The 17,237-nt window shown below is 35.8% G+C and overlaps 2 protein-coding genes across 3 annotated transcripts in view; one reads left to right on the forward strand and one right to left on the reverse strand.

Moving 5' to 3' along the window:
- Window positions 1-7,774, forward strand: part of LOC105329577 (zinc finger protein 62) — a 9,563-nt gene extending 1,789 nt beyond the window's left edge. For both annotated transcript variants that reach the window (XM_011430862.4, XM_066078787.1), the window contains exons 2-4: window positions 1,357-1,461; window positions 2,019-2,071; window positions 2,686-7,774. In XM_011430862.4, the coding sequence (XP_011429164.3) occupies window positions 2,686-6,663 (3,978 nt within the window). In that variant the 5' untranslated portion in view covers window positions 1,357-1,461; window positions 2,019-2,071 and the 3' untranslated portion in view covers window positions 6,664-7,774. The remainder of the gene's footprint in view (window positions 1-1,356; window positions 1,462-2,018; window positions 2,072-2,685) is intronic.
- Window positions 7,775-10,189: 2,415 nt separating this feature from the next.
- LOC105329576 (plasmanylethanolamine desaturase 1) lies at window positions 10,190-17,038 on the reverse strand. Its single transcript, XM_011430861.4, has 5 exons — window positions 16,841-17,038; window positions 16,136-16,255; window positions 13,289-13,380; window positions 12,495-12,713; window positions 10,190-12,010 (listed from the first exon to the last, which is right to left on the reverse strand). Exons 1-5 carry the CDS (start codon window positions 16,989-16,991, stop codon window positions 11,750-11,752), a joined length of 843 nt encoding a protein of 280 aa, XP_011429163.2. The 5' UTR covers window positions 16,992-17,038; the 3' UTR covers window positions 10,190-11,749.
- Between the last annotated feature and the right edge of the window lie 199 nt (window positions 17,039-17,237).

Here is a 17,237-nt window from a genome sequence, read left to right on the forward strand (position 1 = left end):
AATGGCACATTTTCTCTTAGTTGTTTAAACAGAAAAATGTGTCTGCAGCCATCGCCCACAACGAAATTTATATATTTTATGTGATATCACACGAAAAAGTTATAATGTGAGTTTTATCGTGGGCGACATCTGCAGACATAGTTTTCTATGAAAGAATTGGTATCTTCTGCTTTGTTTTATGAAAATTATGGGAAAATGCACTGTTTATGATGTCACAATTACCCTTGACGTGAAAGTTTGATCAAATAACTCCTTACAATTTCTTAGTTGATAGGTATTTTTTGTGTAAATAAATGTTACATTTCAATTTCTTGTGATAATTGAAATGATTAATTTTAATTATCACTCTAAAACAGGGCTAAATATGACTGAAACTGTACCTAGGGTAGTTCTTTTCTTCATTAGAGTTAGGCCTATAAAAAAAATTGTGTGCTTAGGGTAACACTGATGAAAAAATTAGGTTTATAGGTAGGTAGGGATTTTTTTTTATTTTATCATATTTTTTTCTGCATGAATCCTAAGAATGTTTGTTTGTGCCAAAAACAGATTTTTTTAATAGAAATAATATAAAATTCACAATCGGATAAAAACAGACATCTAAAAATGGTAGGATCGGGGCATTTTTGTGGGTAAGGTCAAACTACCCTAAACACACATCTTCTTTTTTTAGGCCTTAGGGGCTAAAGAATGTGAATCTTGTGTCAGAGCTGTTTTATATATACCGGTAGTGTTGATTTAAATCAGTTCAACTCATAACCCAATAGCCACAAGAGGGGATTAAACATTAACATAGAAATATACAAGAAATTTTATATTGATATATTTCTTTAAAAAAAACCCGAAAAGCCATGATTTGTCATATTTATTAGGTAGCATCATCTAGAAGTATTGATTCAAGTGTTTAAATTTGAAAGGTGCTTCAAACTTTTCCATAGAAATAAACAGTAAAAAATGTAAAAAAAAATATCTTCAGAACATGATATTAAATTTTGATTAATTAAGAATAATTTATGTGAAGAAAATCCTTAAAAATCTTTTGTTTAATGAAAAAACAAAGTGATGATTTGTCAGTTAAGTATGAAAGCATCCTTAGGTAGTTTAAATTCAGGTTTATCCAAAGCATGACCCATGGGTCAGGGCAGATCAATAACATTTAAGAAAGAAATCAGAAAAGCGGTATGCTTACGGTAATCTTATGATTTTAACATGTTTGAGAATTTGAAATATATGCATATGAATGTACTGTACACTTCACCTCCCTCTCCCCCCCCTACCCCCAATTGATTTTAAAAAATGTGCACTAGCTTGCATTTATGAAATTTATGGAATATATAGTTGTATAACTTTTTTTTCCAGGTTGATGATGACACCAATAGCTACAGAAATGTAGAAAGATTTACAGCTACTGAAGCATAATTTCTAGAGAGGGATTAGAGATGACCTTCACCTTCAAATTCTGAGGTAAAATTTGACGCACCTCGATTGAGACAGTTGCAGTTGATGACTGAAAACCAAGATGGCCACATGACAACCTGTCTTGCTTGATAGAGGAGCTTTCTTTTGCTTCTTTTCCCTTTTTTTAAGTGAAAAATGATCAGGCTGGTAGTGTGAATTTCTGTGACAGGATTTAAAACTTATAAGTAGTTGTCAGTTGAAGACGTATCTCTTGTGTCATTTTGAGCAGCTGTCTCGATGCGAGACAGGGGCAGGCCTTGGTCATTTGTTTTAAATGTAACCATTTGTCATAAACAATTATTTCTTAGGTATAAATGTGTTAACAGCTGCCCTTCACTTTGCATAAACACATTACTTCATCTTGACAATTTTTTTTCTCTATTCATCAAGGGGCAGATGGAAATTTTAATTAATGTATGTAATTCATATATATTTGAAGCTGCTTTCAATAAACAGTTTGCTAATCTAGTCTTATTTTTGGTTTATTTGAATTGCAATGCAATATAAATATTTCCTTATAAAAGCTATTCAATACATTTAAGTCTTTATTTCTTTACTTACAGGTTGCATTAAGAAATTTTCATCTCATAGAGGGAACAAATATACACAAACAAAGGTACAATTCTCTCTTATTAGTTAATCTTAATTACTTATGTTTACAATTGTTAATGAATTCATGTAAACAGATTAAAAGACAAAAGGAACAGAATTGTTGTTGTATAGCGAAAGGTTTATCACCTGGCTTCTTGGGAAAACTTTTGAAATATAAGTTCTGTTTAAAACCAATAAGATTTCTAAACAGTTTTTATACAAAACCAAATAACAGTCAATTGAAAAGACCTCCAAGAAGATTCAGGTTTATAATAAAGTACATTAGAGATTTTTGAGAAAAAAAATCTGCTTTAAACCTGTTATGCTGAGTTAATATTTAGAACCATTTTAACAAGACCTTGGGCTTTCGGTAGGACGTAGCTATCTATTTTTTGCTTCAAAACAAGTTAAAAATGACGCGGTTTCAAGCGAAATAGACACCGATTGCGCAGTCTTAGCTCAAAAGCCAGACAAATCTTGTTGATTTCAAAGAGCCATGGCTGAATGGGCAGCAATGAAATAGACAGACCTACGTCACATTGCTGTTTGACACAACTAACGAAAGTCCAAGCTCTTGTTAAAATGGTTCTAAAATACTGGTAATTCATTTTTTACTGAGATATTTGGTGTGTATTTCAGATGGAGGAGGAGGTCTATGATATGCATGTGTGTCTGGTCTGCCAGTCCACAGTAGTAGGCCTCATCAACTATGTCAACCACAAGAAATACGACTGTCCGGGGAGAAAACTACCCACTCCCACATCTTCCAGCAATTCCTCCAGCCAAACTCAGGTCCAGGTGTCAAACAGCACCACCCAGATACCATCCCAGGCCGTGGAGACGGTGGTGGTAGCCAGTGACAAGTCAGAGGAATACATGCAGCATCTGGGAGGGCTGCACCTGCTGGCCAGTCAGTGTCAACCGACGTCTGAACAGGAGAGAGCTCTAGCTTCCTCAGAGGCACCCCTCCATCAATCCGAGGCAACCTTGTCGACAGAATGCACAAGTCTGAACTCGGATCCCATTCCTCAAAACCTGATGATGCAGCACAGCGGCGTTGGTCAGAATCTGGTCATTCAGCAAGAGAGCCTTCCAAACTCTCAACCATCTGTAACAATTTCCGAGCAAGATTTGTCTGTTGTCATTGATTTCTCCACTGTGAAGAATGACATATTTAGTCCAAGTAATGGTCACGGTGTGGATCCAAATGAGGTGATGAATGATGCTGGGAGTAAGGATAAGCCAAATTTCTTCTCTTCTCTTGCCCTTCAAAGTAAATCTTCCACGTCTAAAGAGTCTGGACAGAATGAAAGCATGTTTGATGATCAAGGTCATAATAGTATAAATGAACTTCCAATCTCAAACATTCTCAATAGTCTTAATTTCAGTGATGATGATTTAGATTTTGATGAAGATTTCTTAGAGGAAGCATTTTCTGACGATTCCGAAGATGAACATCCACCTCCAGATTACACTCATGGAAAGTGGAAGCCAGGTGAAAGTCCCCATCAAACCAAAGGCGGAAAGTGGAGATCACAAAGGACTATTATCAGTACTGGTGGAAAGTGGAAACCAGGCATGGATAGAGAAGTTGGCGGAAAAGGAAAAGGCAAGCATGCAAAACCCAAAACTAGTGAGACTGCTTCAGACTATTACTGCAACTCTTGTAACATAAGTTTCAAATCTAGATTCACATATTCTGCTCATTGTAATGGCAAAACGCATAAGAAAAGAAAAAGATCTGGGAAAAAGATTTACGAAGATGCAGAGGAATCAGTGGCAGAAGAAGTGGAAGGGACTGTAGAAGATTCTGGGTCAAAGGTTGAAGATGAAAAGGAAAGTAAAGAGGAAACTGCAACATCTGCCCCAGTACCATCAGAGACTGCCACAAAGGAGGAGGGGGAGGAAGCCCCTAGCGTTAAGGAAAGCGAAGAAGCAAAAGTTGCTGAGGAACCAGTGAAACGTGAACGGGAAGTTATTGAACCAGAGTGCAAAATATGTGATCAAAAATTTGCCAACTTGTATGTATTAACAAGACACTTGTTGTCCAGGAAGCATAAGAATAGGACTAAAGGAGAGAAAGATACGATCAGGATTCTTGACCAGTACCATAAATTCATTGTAAGACTTAGTCCTTTTCAATGTGGACTATGTCAGTACTATTTCAACCAAGAAAGTGATTTAGTTGTTCACTTGAAAGAAAGTGGACATAGAAATCAATGTAAGAAACTGCCAGGAGAATTGATCTGTACAATGTGTCAGTACAGCAGTCATGCCAACGAGGATTTGGTCGATCACATGACAAATAACTTGAGTCACAGAGAAGCTGCATTGAAAGGGAGGAAACTCTGCATAATCAAAGAAAAATGGTTCATGGCAGCATGCAAGTTTTGCAAAAAGAAAATGCACTCAAGAGTTCACATGAAAAGACACATCAGATCAAAGCACAAAAAGGAGCTCAACCCTGTAGGTCACATCATTGGGGACTGTCAGATAGATGAAGTTGGCGATTTCTCCTGTGCAGAATGCAACAATAGAAAGTTTAAGACATACAATGCCTTTGTGATTCACATGAATCGACGGCATGGAGACAGTGATGCAGCTATATGCGAACTCTGCAACAAAGTGTTGTCTGGAAGAAACAGCTTCTCACAGCACATGAAGAGCAAGAAACATAAGAAGAAGGAGATGATGAGGTACTTGGCAAATAAGGGAGGTAAGAAGGAAGAAAAATCAGAAGACGTGAAAGAGGAAAATGATGTGAAGGAGGAAGACATTGAGAAGGAGATGAAAATTGAGGAGACCAAAAAAGAGGTGGAGGAAGACGAGGGTAATGAATATACCAAGCTAAAATACAATACCCAGAAACCAGATGTTCCAGGAATGTATGAGCGAGCGCACAACAATCACCATTTGAAAAAGCCTAGAGGGCCCTACAAGAAACGAGGCAGAAAACCAGCAGACAAACCGGTGCAAGAGAAGGTCTTCAAGTGCAACCACTGCGATTTCATGGTCAACAAGTACGCTGATCTCAGACCTCATTACATGGATGTTCATTCCAAGGAAATTCTTGTCTGCGAGCTTTGTGACATAACTTTCCTCAATGAGAAAGCTCTCAAGCTCCACTACTCTGGTAAGCAGCACCAAGCCAATTTAGCTCATGTGGAGGACAACAACACAAATATGGAAGGGGAGACCAGCATCTACCATTGTCACATTTGTAATAAGAGGTTCACAGACGAAGCCTGGAAGCAGTTCCACATTGATGTGTATCATCTACATCCAAACTCTGAGGAACTGTTGGTGAAGGAGCTAGGAAGACCAGACATCACTTGGGAGAAGTACAAGGACTTCCTAGAGAGGGTGAAGAATTGTGAACGCAACGAGAGGATACCTTGTATTGAGTGTAATAAGGAATTGAAGAAGGATTACATGTTGGAGCACCTTCGTCTGCATTCCGGTGATCGACCATTTAAATGTCGCTATTGCAGCCAGGGTTTTATGTCGCCACTGTCCCTTAGGCGTCACCTGCTGACTCACTTAGGGTTGACGGAAAGGAGTTGTGATATTTGTGGGAAAAAGTACAAGAAGGTAGAGTCCTATCGTGAACACATGAGGCAGCATGCGATGGAAAAACAGGGAGTTCAGAAGCTGATGTGTGATGTATGCGGCATGTCTTTTTACCTCCAAAGGCAGCTGAAGCACCATATGCGCAGACATGGAGAGAAAAAGTTCAAATGCACAGAGAAAGATTGCCATTGGAGTTTTTATTTTGCCAATGAACTTGATGCTCACATGAAATCCCATACTAAGCTCCGCCCCTTCCTCTGCGACCAGTGTGGATATTCAGCTGGGACAAAGAATAGACTTTTACGCCACAGTCGAACACACACTGGCGAGAGGAATTTTCATTGCGAATACTGCACCTACAAGGCCGGTACCAGGACTCATCTTCGACGTCACATGAGAATTCACATAGGTTCTAAACCTTACAAGTGTCCATATTGTGATTATTCTTGTAACACTCATGAAAACATTCGCAAGCACATCATGAAAACAAAGAAACATGAAGGATTGTTCATCTATCCCTGCAAGTTTTGTGAGTGGGGTTCGAACACTGTCAATGAATTCCGTGCCCACTCGAAACTCAATCATCCTGAACATTATGATGATGAAAAATACGAAGGCATAGCAGCTGTTATGGGCCTGTATGTGAAAGAAGAAGACCTACAAAAACCCACAGAAGGAATGAAAATCAACCCTGTCAAGGAACGCAAGCCAAGGGAACCTTCCTACCAACCTCCTCAGAAAAAAATCAAATCAGAGAGTATGATTCAAACCCTAGAAGAGCCTGTTCTGGTCGTTCCAAGCTACTCTCAAGAGGAAGTGGTAGAGCATTATGGGACTGTAGACTACCATGTTGCGTACAACGGTCAGAATGATACAGACATCAATCGTCCATGGAATCCCACTTCCCAACTTGAAACAGAGCGAGCTGTCCGTACTGTTATTGTTCCTTCCACTGCTGGGGAAACTGTGATTACTTACGAGTATGAGACAAGGGAGGTTAATCCAAATGGACCTCGAATAACAGGAGAACTTTTCTACACCAGTTAACTATGAGCGTTTCTGTAAAATTTGCAGTTTTTGATGTATTTTCCTTTGTAAGATTGTTTTTTTTTTCTTTTATCCTTTTTATCAAATCATTTTGTTTCATGCAGGTTTGAGAGATGCATTGTTATAACTAAGTTGATGCAAGAATCAAATGTTTTAAAGTGATTTAAAAATTCCTTTTTTACTAAAGAGGGGAAAATCAATTATGCATATTATGATTGCATTAATTTTTTTTTCAAGTGTTTATGGTGAATTTTTCTTTGCATTACTGAGTGCCAGGTTGTTCCATGTATAGACTATTCACGCTGATAGTTTGGGTTTTTTTGAGTGATAAATTGACAATTAATTATAATAAAGTGTACTGCAAAGATGTTAATTTCCCATATATCTTTATTACATGTCTTAAAATTTTGAATTATAATCTGAACTTATTTTTACTTGCCTTCTTTTAAATTGGGTAGGGTACAGTGGACAGCAACATGTATTGTTATTATATTAATTAAAAACTATGGATGAAAATTATGGGTCTTTGAACTTTTTAATACATTCACAGCATTTCCTTTTTACATATGAATTGTTAGTGATTTTTTTTCTTTATTTGTGCCATAATTAAACATTTTATCTGCAACTACAAATTTGTACATCTTTTGTAATCCTTTATTATCAGAATTTGAATGTATTCATGAAACTTTGAAAAAAAAAAATGAATTGAATTATCAACAAATCATATGTTTTGTTATTGATTTTTCAAAATGGAGAAGAAATAGGGCCAGTTTAGAGGCTTGTGATTAAAATGTGCATTGTATTCTCATAGCTTGATCAGTATGGCTGGCTTTGCTCTTGTGTATGCAGGTTCAAGTTTATTGGTGAATAATATGTAGGCCCTGCACATTGTGGCAAGGTTATGTGTAGACTGAAATGAACTATTTTTGATAATCATTGCAAATATGTCGCTAATTTTAAATTGTAAGTTAATCAGAATGAAGTCATCTTTTATGCAACTTTGAAAATTGTGTAAAAATTGGTTAGTTTAACCAACTGTTGATAATCATGTATTAATGATTTGTATTTAATCTGTAAACTACCACATTAAACTGTTTTACATAATAATCAATCGGAGTTATATGTTTATTGATCATAGGGATTCCTCCGGAGAGTTAGTAACAACAGGAAAACTGCCACAATGCTCAGAAAATGCTGAAAGATCTTAGATTATTTTACATTAATGTAACAAAAATATTTACAATGTTTACCAAGAGAACAGAAAAATATGGGTGGGAAAAAACTGGCAGGATTTAAGGTACCTCACTACACCTAGTCTTATACTTTTTAAGACACTACGTCACAAGATGGTGATTTAAATGTTTTGCTAAACTGTTTATATCGTTCGATTAGGTTGTATATCGTCGTAGGTCAGTGGTTAAAGTATTGGGCTTCTGAACCGCAGATCATGAGTTCAAATCCGCCTGGAGCTTTTGTTCACGTTTACTGAATCAAATTTTCGAAAATGTAATTTTTCACCCAAAATTGCACATTTTTTTGCCTGTTTGACTTAAATACTTCTTATCCATTATGATATCTATCATAATCAAGTAATTTTCTGCTGATTTGAGAAAATATTTCAAGGTGTAGTGAGCCACCTTGTCGCCGGGTGGCGTTGCGGCTCCAAAATAATAACGTTCAATAGGTTTACGTAGCTTTTATTCAGGTGATTTTACAGATAAATTTCCAATTCTTCAACAGACTTGAGATTAAGGTACAAAAAGGGATCTGAAATATAAATGAAATGATAAATACACAGATAACATTATTTTACTCATAGTTGCATTTTACTGCGCATTACTCTACTAAATACATTTTCCTGTATTTACACTTATATTTGCACATTTTGCTGTACATAATTTTACTACTTTACTACATATACTTTACTTTACACAATCACTAGACTCGTACACGTACTTCACTTTCATATACTTGTGTACTACATAAATACATTTATTTTACGGCAACTACTACGCGCCTTACTCTGAAATACATGCCACATATGTTTACATCACAACAATACACATACTTTTACTTTATACTTAATAGTTTTCGTATGAGCAAATACTCATTATCACACATTACTTCGAAATACTTCCAAATTACTCACGGAAAATATAAAACAAGATTATCTGGCCATTTTAGGAATAAAATACGGCATTAAATCCGTTTCATTAAAATAAAAACAAACTTACCCAGAATAGTTGGACTCTGGTCAGTTATACTTATACATTACATGTAGGATGAAATGAGGGAGCTGGTAGAAAACGTCCGCTCTCTCCAATTGCTACGCCCAGACTGAATTCTTAAATGCACGGGATTAGAACCCGCCTAGTAAAACCGGCTGAGTGAGCTTTAAACTATGGAAAGCAACTCCAACAATAAATTAGTAACATTATAAACGTAGCACAAAATGTATGGAAAGTAATTAGGGACGTAAATTGTGACACACCTTAATCCAAAACATTGATATGCTCATTAATCTGTTCCAATGAGCTATCCGAGACTCATTTCAAACTGAAGTAATTTTTCTTGTAAAAATATGCAGTGTATTCTGTGGGGAACAATACACTGATTTTATTAACCATTTAAAATTTGTGGAAATAAGACCGAATATAGAACGAAATCATTAGGGTTTGCTCTGTTGACTACCTATTGTGATCAGTTTGTTTGTTGGTCTGAGATCACTTGTCTCGAGTGTATTTTCTCCCCTTAGCCCAATCTGGCTCATACTTCACTGACAGAGTGCCTTAGGATAAAGGGTTTGCAGTGACCTTGATCCATGTTTCTAGGTCTAAGGTTAAAGTCAGCATAATTTTGAGCAAAATTTTTGAAAAATCCTTTTGTTCAAATATTCTATCCCCTTGGTCAATCTGCCCCATGCTCCACCTCAAGAGTGTCCTTGGGTAAATGGTGGGCAGTTACCTTGAACCAAATTTCTTTGTCTAGGGTCGAGGTCATATCAGAACACACAAAAATCATTGTTCAGATTTAATACATCTACTCTCCACTTTACCCTATCTGACTCGTACTTAGCATAACAAAGCTTTTCAGTGAAAGGTTGAGCAATGGTCTTAACCTATGTTTCTAGATCATATGTGAAGGTCCAGTTTTGTACCATAATCTTGCTCAGATTAAACCTAAAGGATGCCTGTAGGTAAGGTGTGAATTTAAGTTCTTTGCCACTTGAAAAAAGTATGTCAATTTTTTTTCTTTTTTCCCTATATATTTCATTGAAATCAAGACTGATGTTATTTTTTTTTCCAGATTTTTATGAAATGCAGTTCCCATGCTTCTGGTACCAGTGCATCATTTTTTCTAAGAGCAACTTTTTTGCACTGCATTTATTATATGTGGAATTCTTTATCAGAAATTTCTTAACAAAGGAAACATCCTAACTTTACAAATACAAGGAGAAACCTCTAGATTACAAGTACAGTGTACCTACTGGTGTTTAACACAAAACAGTTGGACAAAAGATAACCAATACCATTTGGACTAGCATTTATATTTTGTTCATGATTGACAAACAACAAATATGCAAGGCACACATTCATTTGTATCCAATTGCTAAAATAATTCCACATAGCACAGCTATTGTAAAATTTCATACCTTTGGGCAAGTATTTAACAACAACAAAATTTTGATCAACAAATTAGCAAATGCTTAAGCACAGATGATTTACATTTGAATATAAAACAATTTTTCTTAAATATCAAAATTTACAAACAATAACTAAGAATTTTTAAAACAAACAGAAGGTACATTTCAATACAATGAAAGTAACAAAGGTGAGAGAATGCAAATGAAATAATTTAAGACATGAAATGTTAAATATACATGTAGGTATAAAGTAAAAGTTAATATTGCAGGTATAATGCCAGGTACTTCTCACAACATGCATGAACTCATGTTTGTTGGGATTTTATTTGACAATACTGAATAACTAACATTAAGAGAAACCAAACGAAGCACAAATCATAATTTAAACCTTAGAATTAAATAAATTACACACCATTTATAACAATGCCTGCATTATCTGATGGTTCAAGAAACACTTAACAAAATATTTTGATGCCATTTCCAATGTACATCATACATTTTATAAAGTATTTAATGTGTCAAAACAGGTACTGACAAATACTAACAAACAAGCACACACTGAAATTGTTACCCTTTTCTATTTATAAAATGTGTTATGTAAATTGAACAATGAACGGCCTATACTTTGTATCTTGTTTACAGGTACAGCTTACATCTTGATAAATAATCTACCGGGTATTCTACTGAAAAACATTGGGCCCTAGTTTTCAGATACTGGAAGATAACCTTAATATAGAAAGATCAATAAAATAATCAGATCAATAATCTCTATAACATCGAACAGGTGTGAATACCACCTTTAAAATTTATATCTTTTATCTTATTGCGTACATGTAATATTTGAAACACAATTCAAAGATTCATATACATGTACTATTTTTTAGAGGGAAAAATATGCATTTACCGGTAATTATTTTTTTCTTGCAGAAGCAGTAGCCATACCAATAGACTGTTATGGTATGTACAGTGTTAAGCCAAAATAAATCAAGAAAATATAGTGTTCCGATTCTTGTCTACAGCAACATAGCATTCCAAAAAAAAAAATCTCATACATGTAAACATAATAAATTAAAAACAGTCCTCTCTTGTTCTATTGCACAGTCACTCAGTTCATGTACAGGAAAATAAAAAGAATCTACATTGGTCTTGTAAGATATGTGTACATATGCAAAACTAAATCATGGAATAAAAATATAAGAGCATATTAAAACATTCACTTTTCTTAAGGTAAAATGTATCAAAAGATGGAGTGCTAGAAATGATGGTCATGGGTACAGAAAAAGTAGTGCTAACAAAACACACTTTGAACGTTATATTTTGGATGAGATCCAAAGCTTTGTTTCTTATTTGCTTTAGTCATAGTAATGCCTTATTCAAAGTTACTTCTCTTATCTTAGCAAAGATGTAAACATAAAATCTTTTACTTGTCAACTGTTTTTAAAACTAATTTTGTTTCTGGGCCCATTTGAAATCATCATCTCTTGGTTTATTTCCAGTTGTTCTTTCGATGACATCTTCTAGAAATGTCCAAAATCCGATTTTCTCCAGCGGATAGTTAAGCCACCCGGTGGTGATACAGAAGTAAGTTTCGTGGGGTGCCACATGGTGAATACGGTGGTGCTTTTTCGGAAGGATTATGTGCATATCTTGGAGGAACGTAATCCATTTTGGCAATCCAAAATATGTGTGGGACCATTTATGAAACTGTTAAAAGAAACATATCACATTAACTAATAGATGGATTCATTTCATTCCCATGTAGATAATTTGTAAGAATCAAGAAAGAGTGTGCACTTCGTTATGCTTTCTAAATCTTCAACAGCTTCACAATATTGTCAAATTTTCTTTTCAGCATTATTTATCATCTTTTCTTTCGACAATAATTTCTTTCATTTAAAAGAACGTCTTTGATATCCAACAAACCATTTAATTTATCAGTCCTTTAGATTTTGGATTATTGGCAAATTTATGGATTATCAAACATTTAAAGTTTCCTTGCAATGTAAACTTTGTAATTATGCTCTATCTACATGCAAAGTAAATGATAACTGAGTTTGTTACTCCTTAAGGTTGTAAATTTGAGGGTAAGGGTACCTATGAAAATTGAGCCCCAATAAATATCATTGTTCAATAATTCTATAGAGTGCTGAAAAACAGATTGCTGGCTGATATTGAAATAGATAATTACCTGGTTAGTTAGACTGACAAAAATTGCCAGTAAAAATACAAAGCATTCCCAGTTGTAGGTCTTGTTGATTTCTTCTGGAGACAGCGAGACAAACTTGTAGGCCATGTGGGCCAAAAAGGGGACCGTGACAGCAAAGTTATCTCCATTGGTCTCTATGAAGTCGTGTCTAGTGATGGAGGTGGGGTCGATGTGGTGTTCCCTAAAGGGACGGATAAAGGCCTGCAAAAGTTCAGACATCTTCAGAACATGTAACAACATTTTATTGGAAACAACTCTCTTTGGCCACTTGTAAGTAAAAAAAAAATTGGTTTGTCAAGACTCATTTTAAAAAAAGAAACATTTGAAGAGGGTTTTCTTTGAATCTTGCCCATAAGCCCAAAGTGTACACATAAATACATACACACACACACACACAGTGATGTTATATTCCAATGCAGAAAGTTGCACAAGGGGATAACAAAGCATTGTACTATGCAAAAATATAATCATGATTTTACATTTTACACATATAATTTATTTTGCAATTATCCTACAAATTCCAGGAAATTAACTACTTGTATTTCTTATTCATGTTATCATAAACTACCAGCACCAATTTTCACCAATTTTCCTCAAGCCAGTACTCAGCCTCAAATCTGAGGTTTTACCTCAAGTTTATGCACTTTCCTTTCAGAATTTGAGTTGAGGAATGAGTTAAGGGATTTGAAAACTTTGGTGACGGTGGAGCCAGGTAAACTTAACTAATTATACACATAATATTATATATATATATATCAAAATCCACCACAGCTTACCTTGCCAATGACTGGAATTTCTATTGATCCCCAGGTATCAGCTCCCCAGTGAACCAATCCACTAAAGAAGTCTGCGACCAAGATCCCAAACACTTCAAAACAAAACACATTTCAAATTAACATAAAACATTTTCTTCTATAAAGAGCCATTAGATCCAACAATTTTGGAGATATCTAAAATAAATATGTTAAATAATGGATGATAGGATAAAAAGCATTTCAGAGAATTTGCTTTGACCTTGACCTATAATTTGGACATTTTCCAGCTGGCATGGAACTTTTTTAGATTCAGATGGCTAGGGCATGTCTTTAGGATGGACAAAGCATGAACTCCCAAAGTCACCTTAAAATGGACACCACCAGGGAAAAAAACCATGGGGAAAGCCAAAAACAATGTGGCACAGAATGGTGGAATGTAAACTTGAGGAACTTCATGTGACTTGGGGAGAGGCCGAGTCCCTGACCAAGAAGAAAGCTAGAGTTGAGTGGGAAAGTCTTGTTTCGGCGTTATCAAGTTATGCTCCTCCTGGTGCGAAGAGGATAAGTAAGTAAGTAATAGAACTTTTTTGTTTGTTTAATCTGCACAAGATTAAGCAAATGGGAAATAGTCTAGGTCTAAAACTGAATGTAGAGAGATCTGCTTTGACCTTCACATTGACTTGGTTCAAGGTCACTGCTAACCATTAACACAAAAGCTCTGTGTTAGCAGTGTTTTCCACAGAAAATTTTTGATGCATGGGGGAAGTTTGTCAGAGTAAGCGCGCGGTGCGGCATTAAAGCGCCTAAGGCGGCGCGAAATCACTGCGCATAATGATAATATAACCATTTGATGAAATGTAGTACATGATATGTACTATAATTGATGCATTTTCATGAAATCTTCATCAACAAGTATCATTTCAATTCATAATTATATTTTAATATCTGTGTATATTTAATATACAATTTTTCTGGGTTTTTTCTGGCAAAACTAATAGCATTTTTTTTTTCAAAATCAGTTTTTTAAGAGGTTGGTCCTCACAAGTTTTCACAAAACACAAGAAATATAGATTCACAAGGCAGTTCAACATCAGCTTCTGTCCCACTCCTTCTTCTACATATTATATAGAGGAGGTTTTATATAGGGTCGCTGAACAAGAAATATAGGCACAACAAGTCCATACAATTACAGCAAACTTGATTCAACTTATTCTGGGCAGGTAATATTTCTTGTTAAAAATGGGGGTTTATATGAAAGTTTCTGTGATATCTTGACACCAGTCCCCTTCCCCGTTTATATGTAAGTACACAGTCAATCATTTTCATAGGCATACAATATACGATGTTTCTACTTTCTAGTCATGTGACATCGCATCCGTGCATTTCCTGCAAATAACTGTAGTTTCTTTTTCTTTATTGTGTACATTTTCTCAAGTTTCCAATATCCTTGCAGCATATTGAAACCAAGCGAGTGACCATCGAGTGAACATCGTGCTATTTTTAGATCTTGGAAAATCCAAAACATTCGATAATGGCGGAGATGTCGAAAAAAGCACATTATATTAAAACAAGAAGTAATCACGTCTCTACTTATGCATTAATTCCCCAATTAATAAACTCAGTTTTAATATATCTCAATCATACGCTAAGTCCTTTTAACCGTAAACCATGTGTGCCCCGTTGCTGAGATCGATGTCAAAGATAACTGCGCTCACTGCGGGTGCAAGTGGTTTTCTGAAGTTTGAGCCGAGAAACGACAATTTTATATCTACTACCGGTAATTACAGTTAAGATGTGAAATAATTGGAAAAAGAATTTTGCTTTTAAATAAACATGCATAGCGGGAAGCATGGTGGCACTGTGTGATGCATGGCGGGGGATCTTCAATGCATGGCGGGGGATCTTCAATGCATGGCAGTACCGCAATGCAAAAACGGCCTGGGGAAAACACTGATAAGTTATATGTGATAAATGTGCCAAATAGGGCCAAGTGGAGAGTGTATATACGCTCTCAAAAGGATTTTTGTATGATCCGATATGACCTTGAAACTTGACCCACAAATATCATTCAAGGCCACAGCATACCCTTTGATCACAGGCATCCTGTGGGTAGACTATGAGCCAGATTGGACCTAAGGGAGATATACTCCAGAAAAGGATTTTTCATTTAATTCTGCTATGACCACATTTGACCTTGAAACTTGGTTCAAGGTCTCTGCACATCATTTACTCAAAAGCTCTGATTATGTGAAGCATGAGCCAAGTAAGGCTAAGTAGAGAGGATACTTTATATGCTCTCAAAAAAGGATTTTTGCTTGGTTTGATTTGACCTTGACCCTTGATCTACCAGCTTGATTCAAGATCACTGTACATCCTTTGACCATAGGCATTTTGTGAGTGAAGTATGGGTCAGTTTGGACCAAGGGGAGAGAAGATATGCTCTGGACAAGAATTTTCCATATAATTCTGTGAGTTGCTATGACTTCTGCCTTAGACCTAGAAACATACGAGGTTCAATGTCACTGCACATCCTTACCCAAAGGCACTCTGTAGGTGAGGTATAAGTCAGATTGGGCCAAGGGTAGAGAAGATATGCTTCGGACAAGAGATCTCGAACAGACAGACGGACTAATCACTATATAGGGCGCTCACTGAGCGGGTTATAACTACACATTTGTGTCAGTGTTTTTATCACTGTAAAGAGGAATTATTCCGTTGCAGCAAGATGCTCCCTTGATTAGGAAATAGCACCCAACCTGGTGAACACTTCAAATTGAAATAATGTATGTGCTCAATTTAAACTGTATATATATAAGTTTTTCAGAGTAATCTTGTTTAATTGTCAAAAGTATAAATACATGTACCTACATGAACATACAAGGATGGTGTACCAGTTTTCTGATTTAAAATGCATCACAAGCTGCATGAAGTTGAAAGCCATCAGAGTGATACACACTAAAAGGCAGATGGTTTCTTGAAGCCTCTTTCCTGAAAAACAAAAAAGCACCAACATCAAAATGTTATCCCTAAAAATAATTCCTTAATCAAATTCGCAGATACTTTTATCATGAACTATAACATTTTTGTCAACCATCTGTGCACACAGTGTCCTCAAAGACGAACGTTTCCTCTGGCAGGATTTAACCTGTTTGCATTGGGGGTTGGTCATGGCACAAAAGGTAAACGAATGGTAGTAATATAAATGTATACGACAAGATCAGAATTCACTATCAGGCCCCCCTTTATTCTCTGATCTGATGCGTTATCAAATGAGCTATCTGGTGTGAGCAATCAAAATTGATCTCACAATCACATCTGTTTCAATTAATTTCATATTAGCTTTCATTTAATAAACTCTATCCCTCATACATTTTACTGTGATATGAATTAAGAAAAAAAAATTGAAGTTGATAAGTGAGAGATTTGTGGCTCCATCATTGATATTCATTCCAATTCATCAATTGCTTTTAATCATTAATTTCATTCAAATAATGTTATTTAATAAAGCAAAACTTTTAGGTAAACAGGTTACAAAACACCGGTCGTCAAGGGCTTGCCCACTTTCTGGCTCACCTGACGAGTAATGGGACGCCAATTCCTTTGCACCAGCGTGCTGTGGACCCCATCTTGGTTTGGCAGCTGAAGAGAAATCCGAATTAGAGTTCGGATCATCTTCTGGCATTGAATTATGGATAACTTCGGCCTGTGTTCTCTGCTCAGCCATCTCGTAACGTTTAACCCTCGTATGATTCAAGTCACGCAGAGAATGCATGAGAAGATGGTAAAAGGGGATCTTTGGACCATATTGACTTCTTCAAAATATTGTATAAATAGATATGAGGTTTTTTTTATCTTGTTCTGATAAAATATGGTATTTCTTTTTTATTTCTATAAATGAATATAAAATCACAGAAATTCATGGAAAGGGCAACATAAAACTACACTCAATATAAAGTATCTAGTTTTACCG

This window comes from Magallana gigas, chromosome 3, assembly GCF_963853765.1.
Source record: "Magallana gigas chromosome 3, xbMagGiga1.1, whole genome shotgun sequence".
Lineage (NCBI taxonomy): Eukaryota > Metazoa > Mollusca > Bivalvia > Ostreida > Ostreidae > Magallana > Magallana gigas.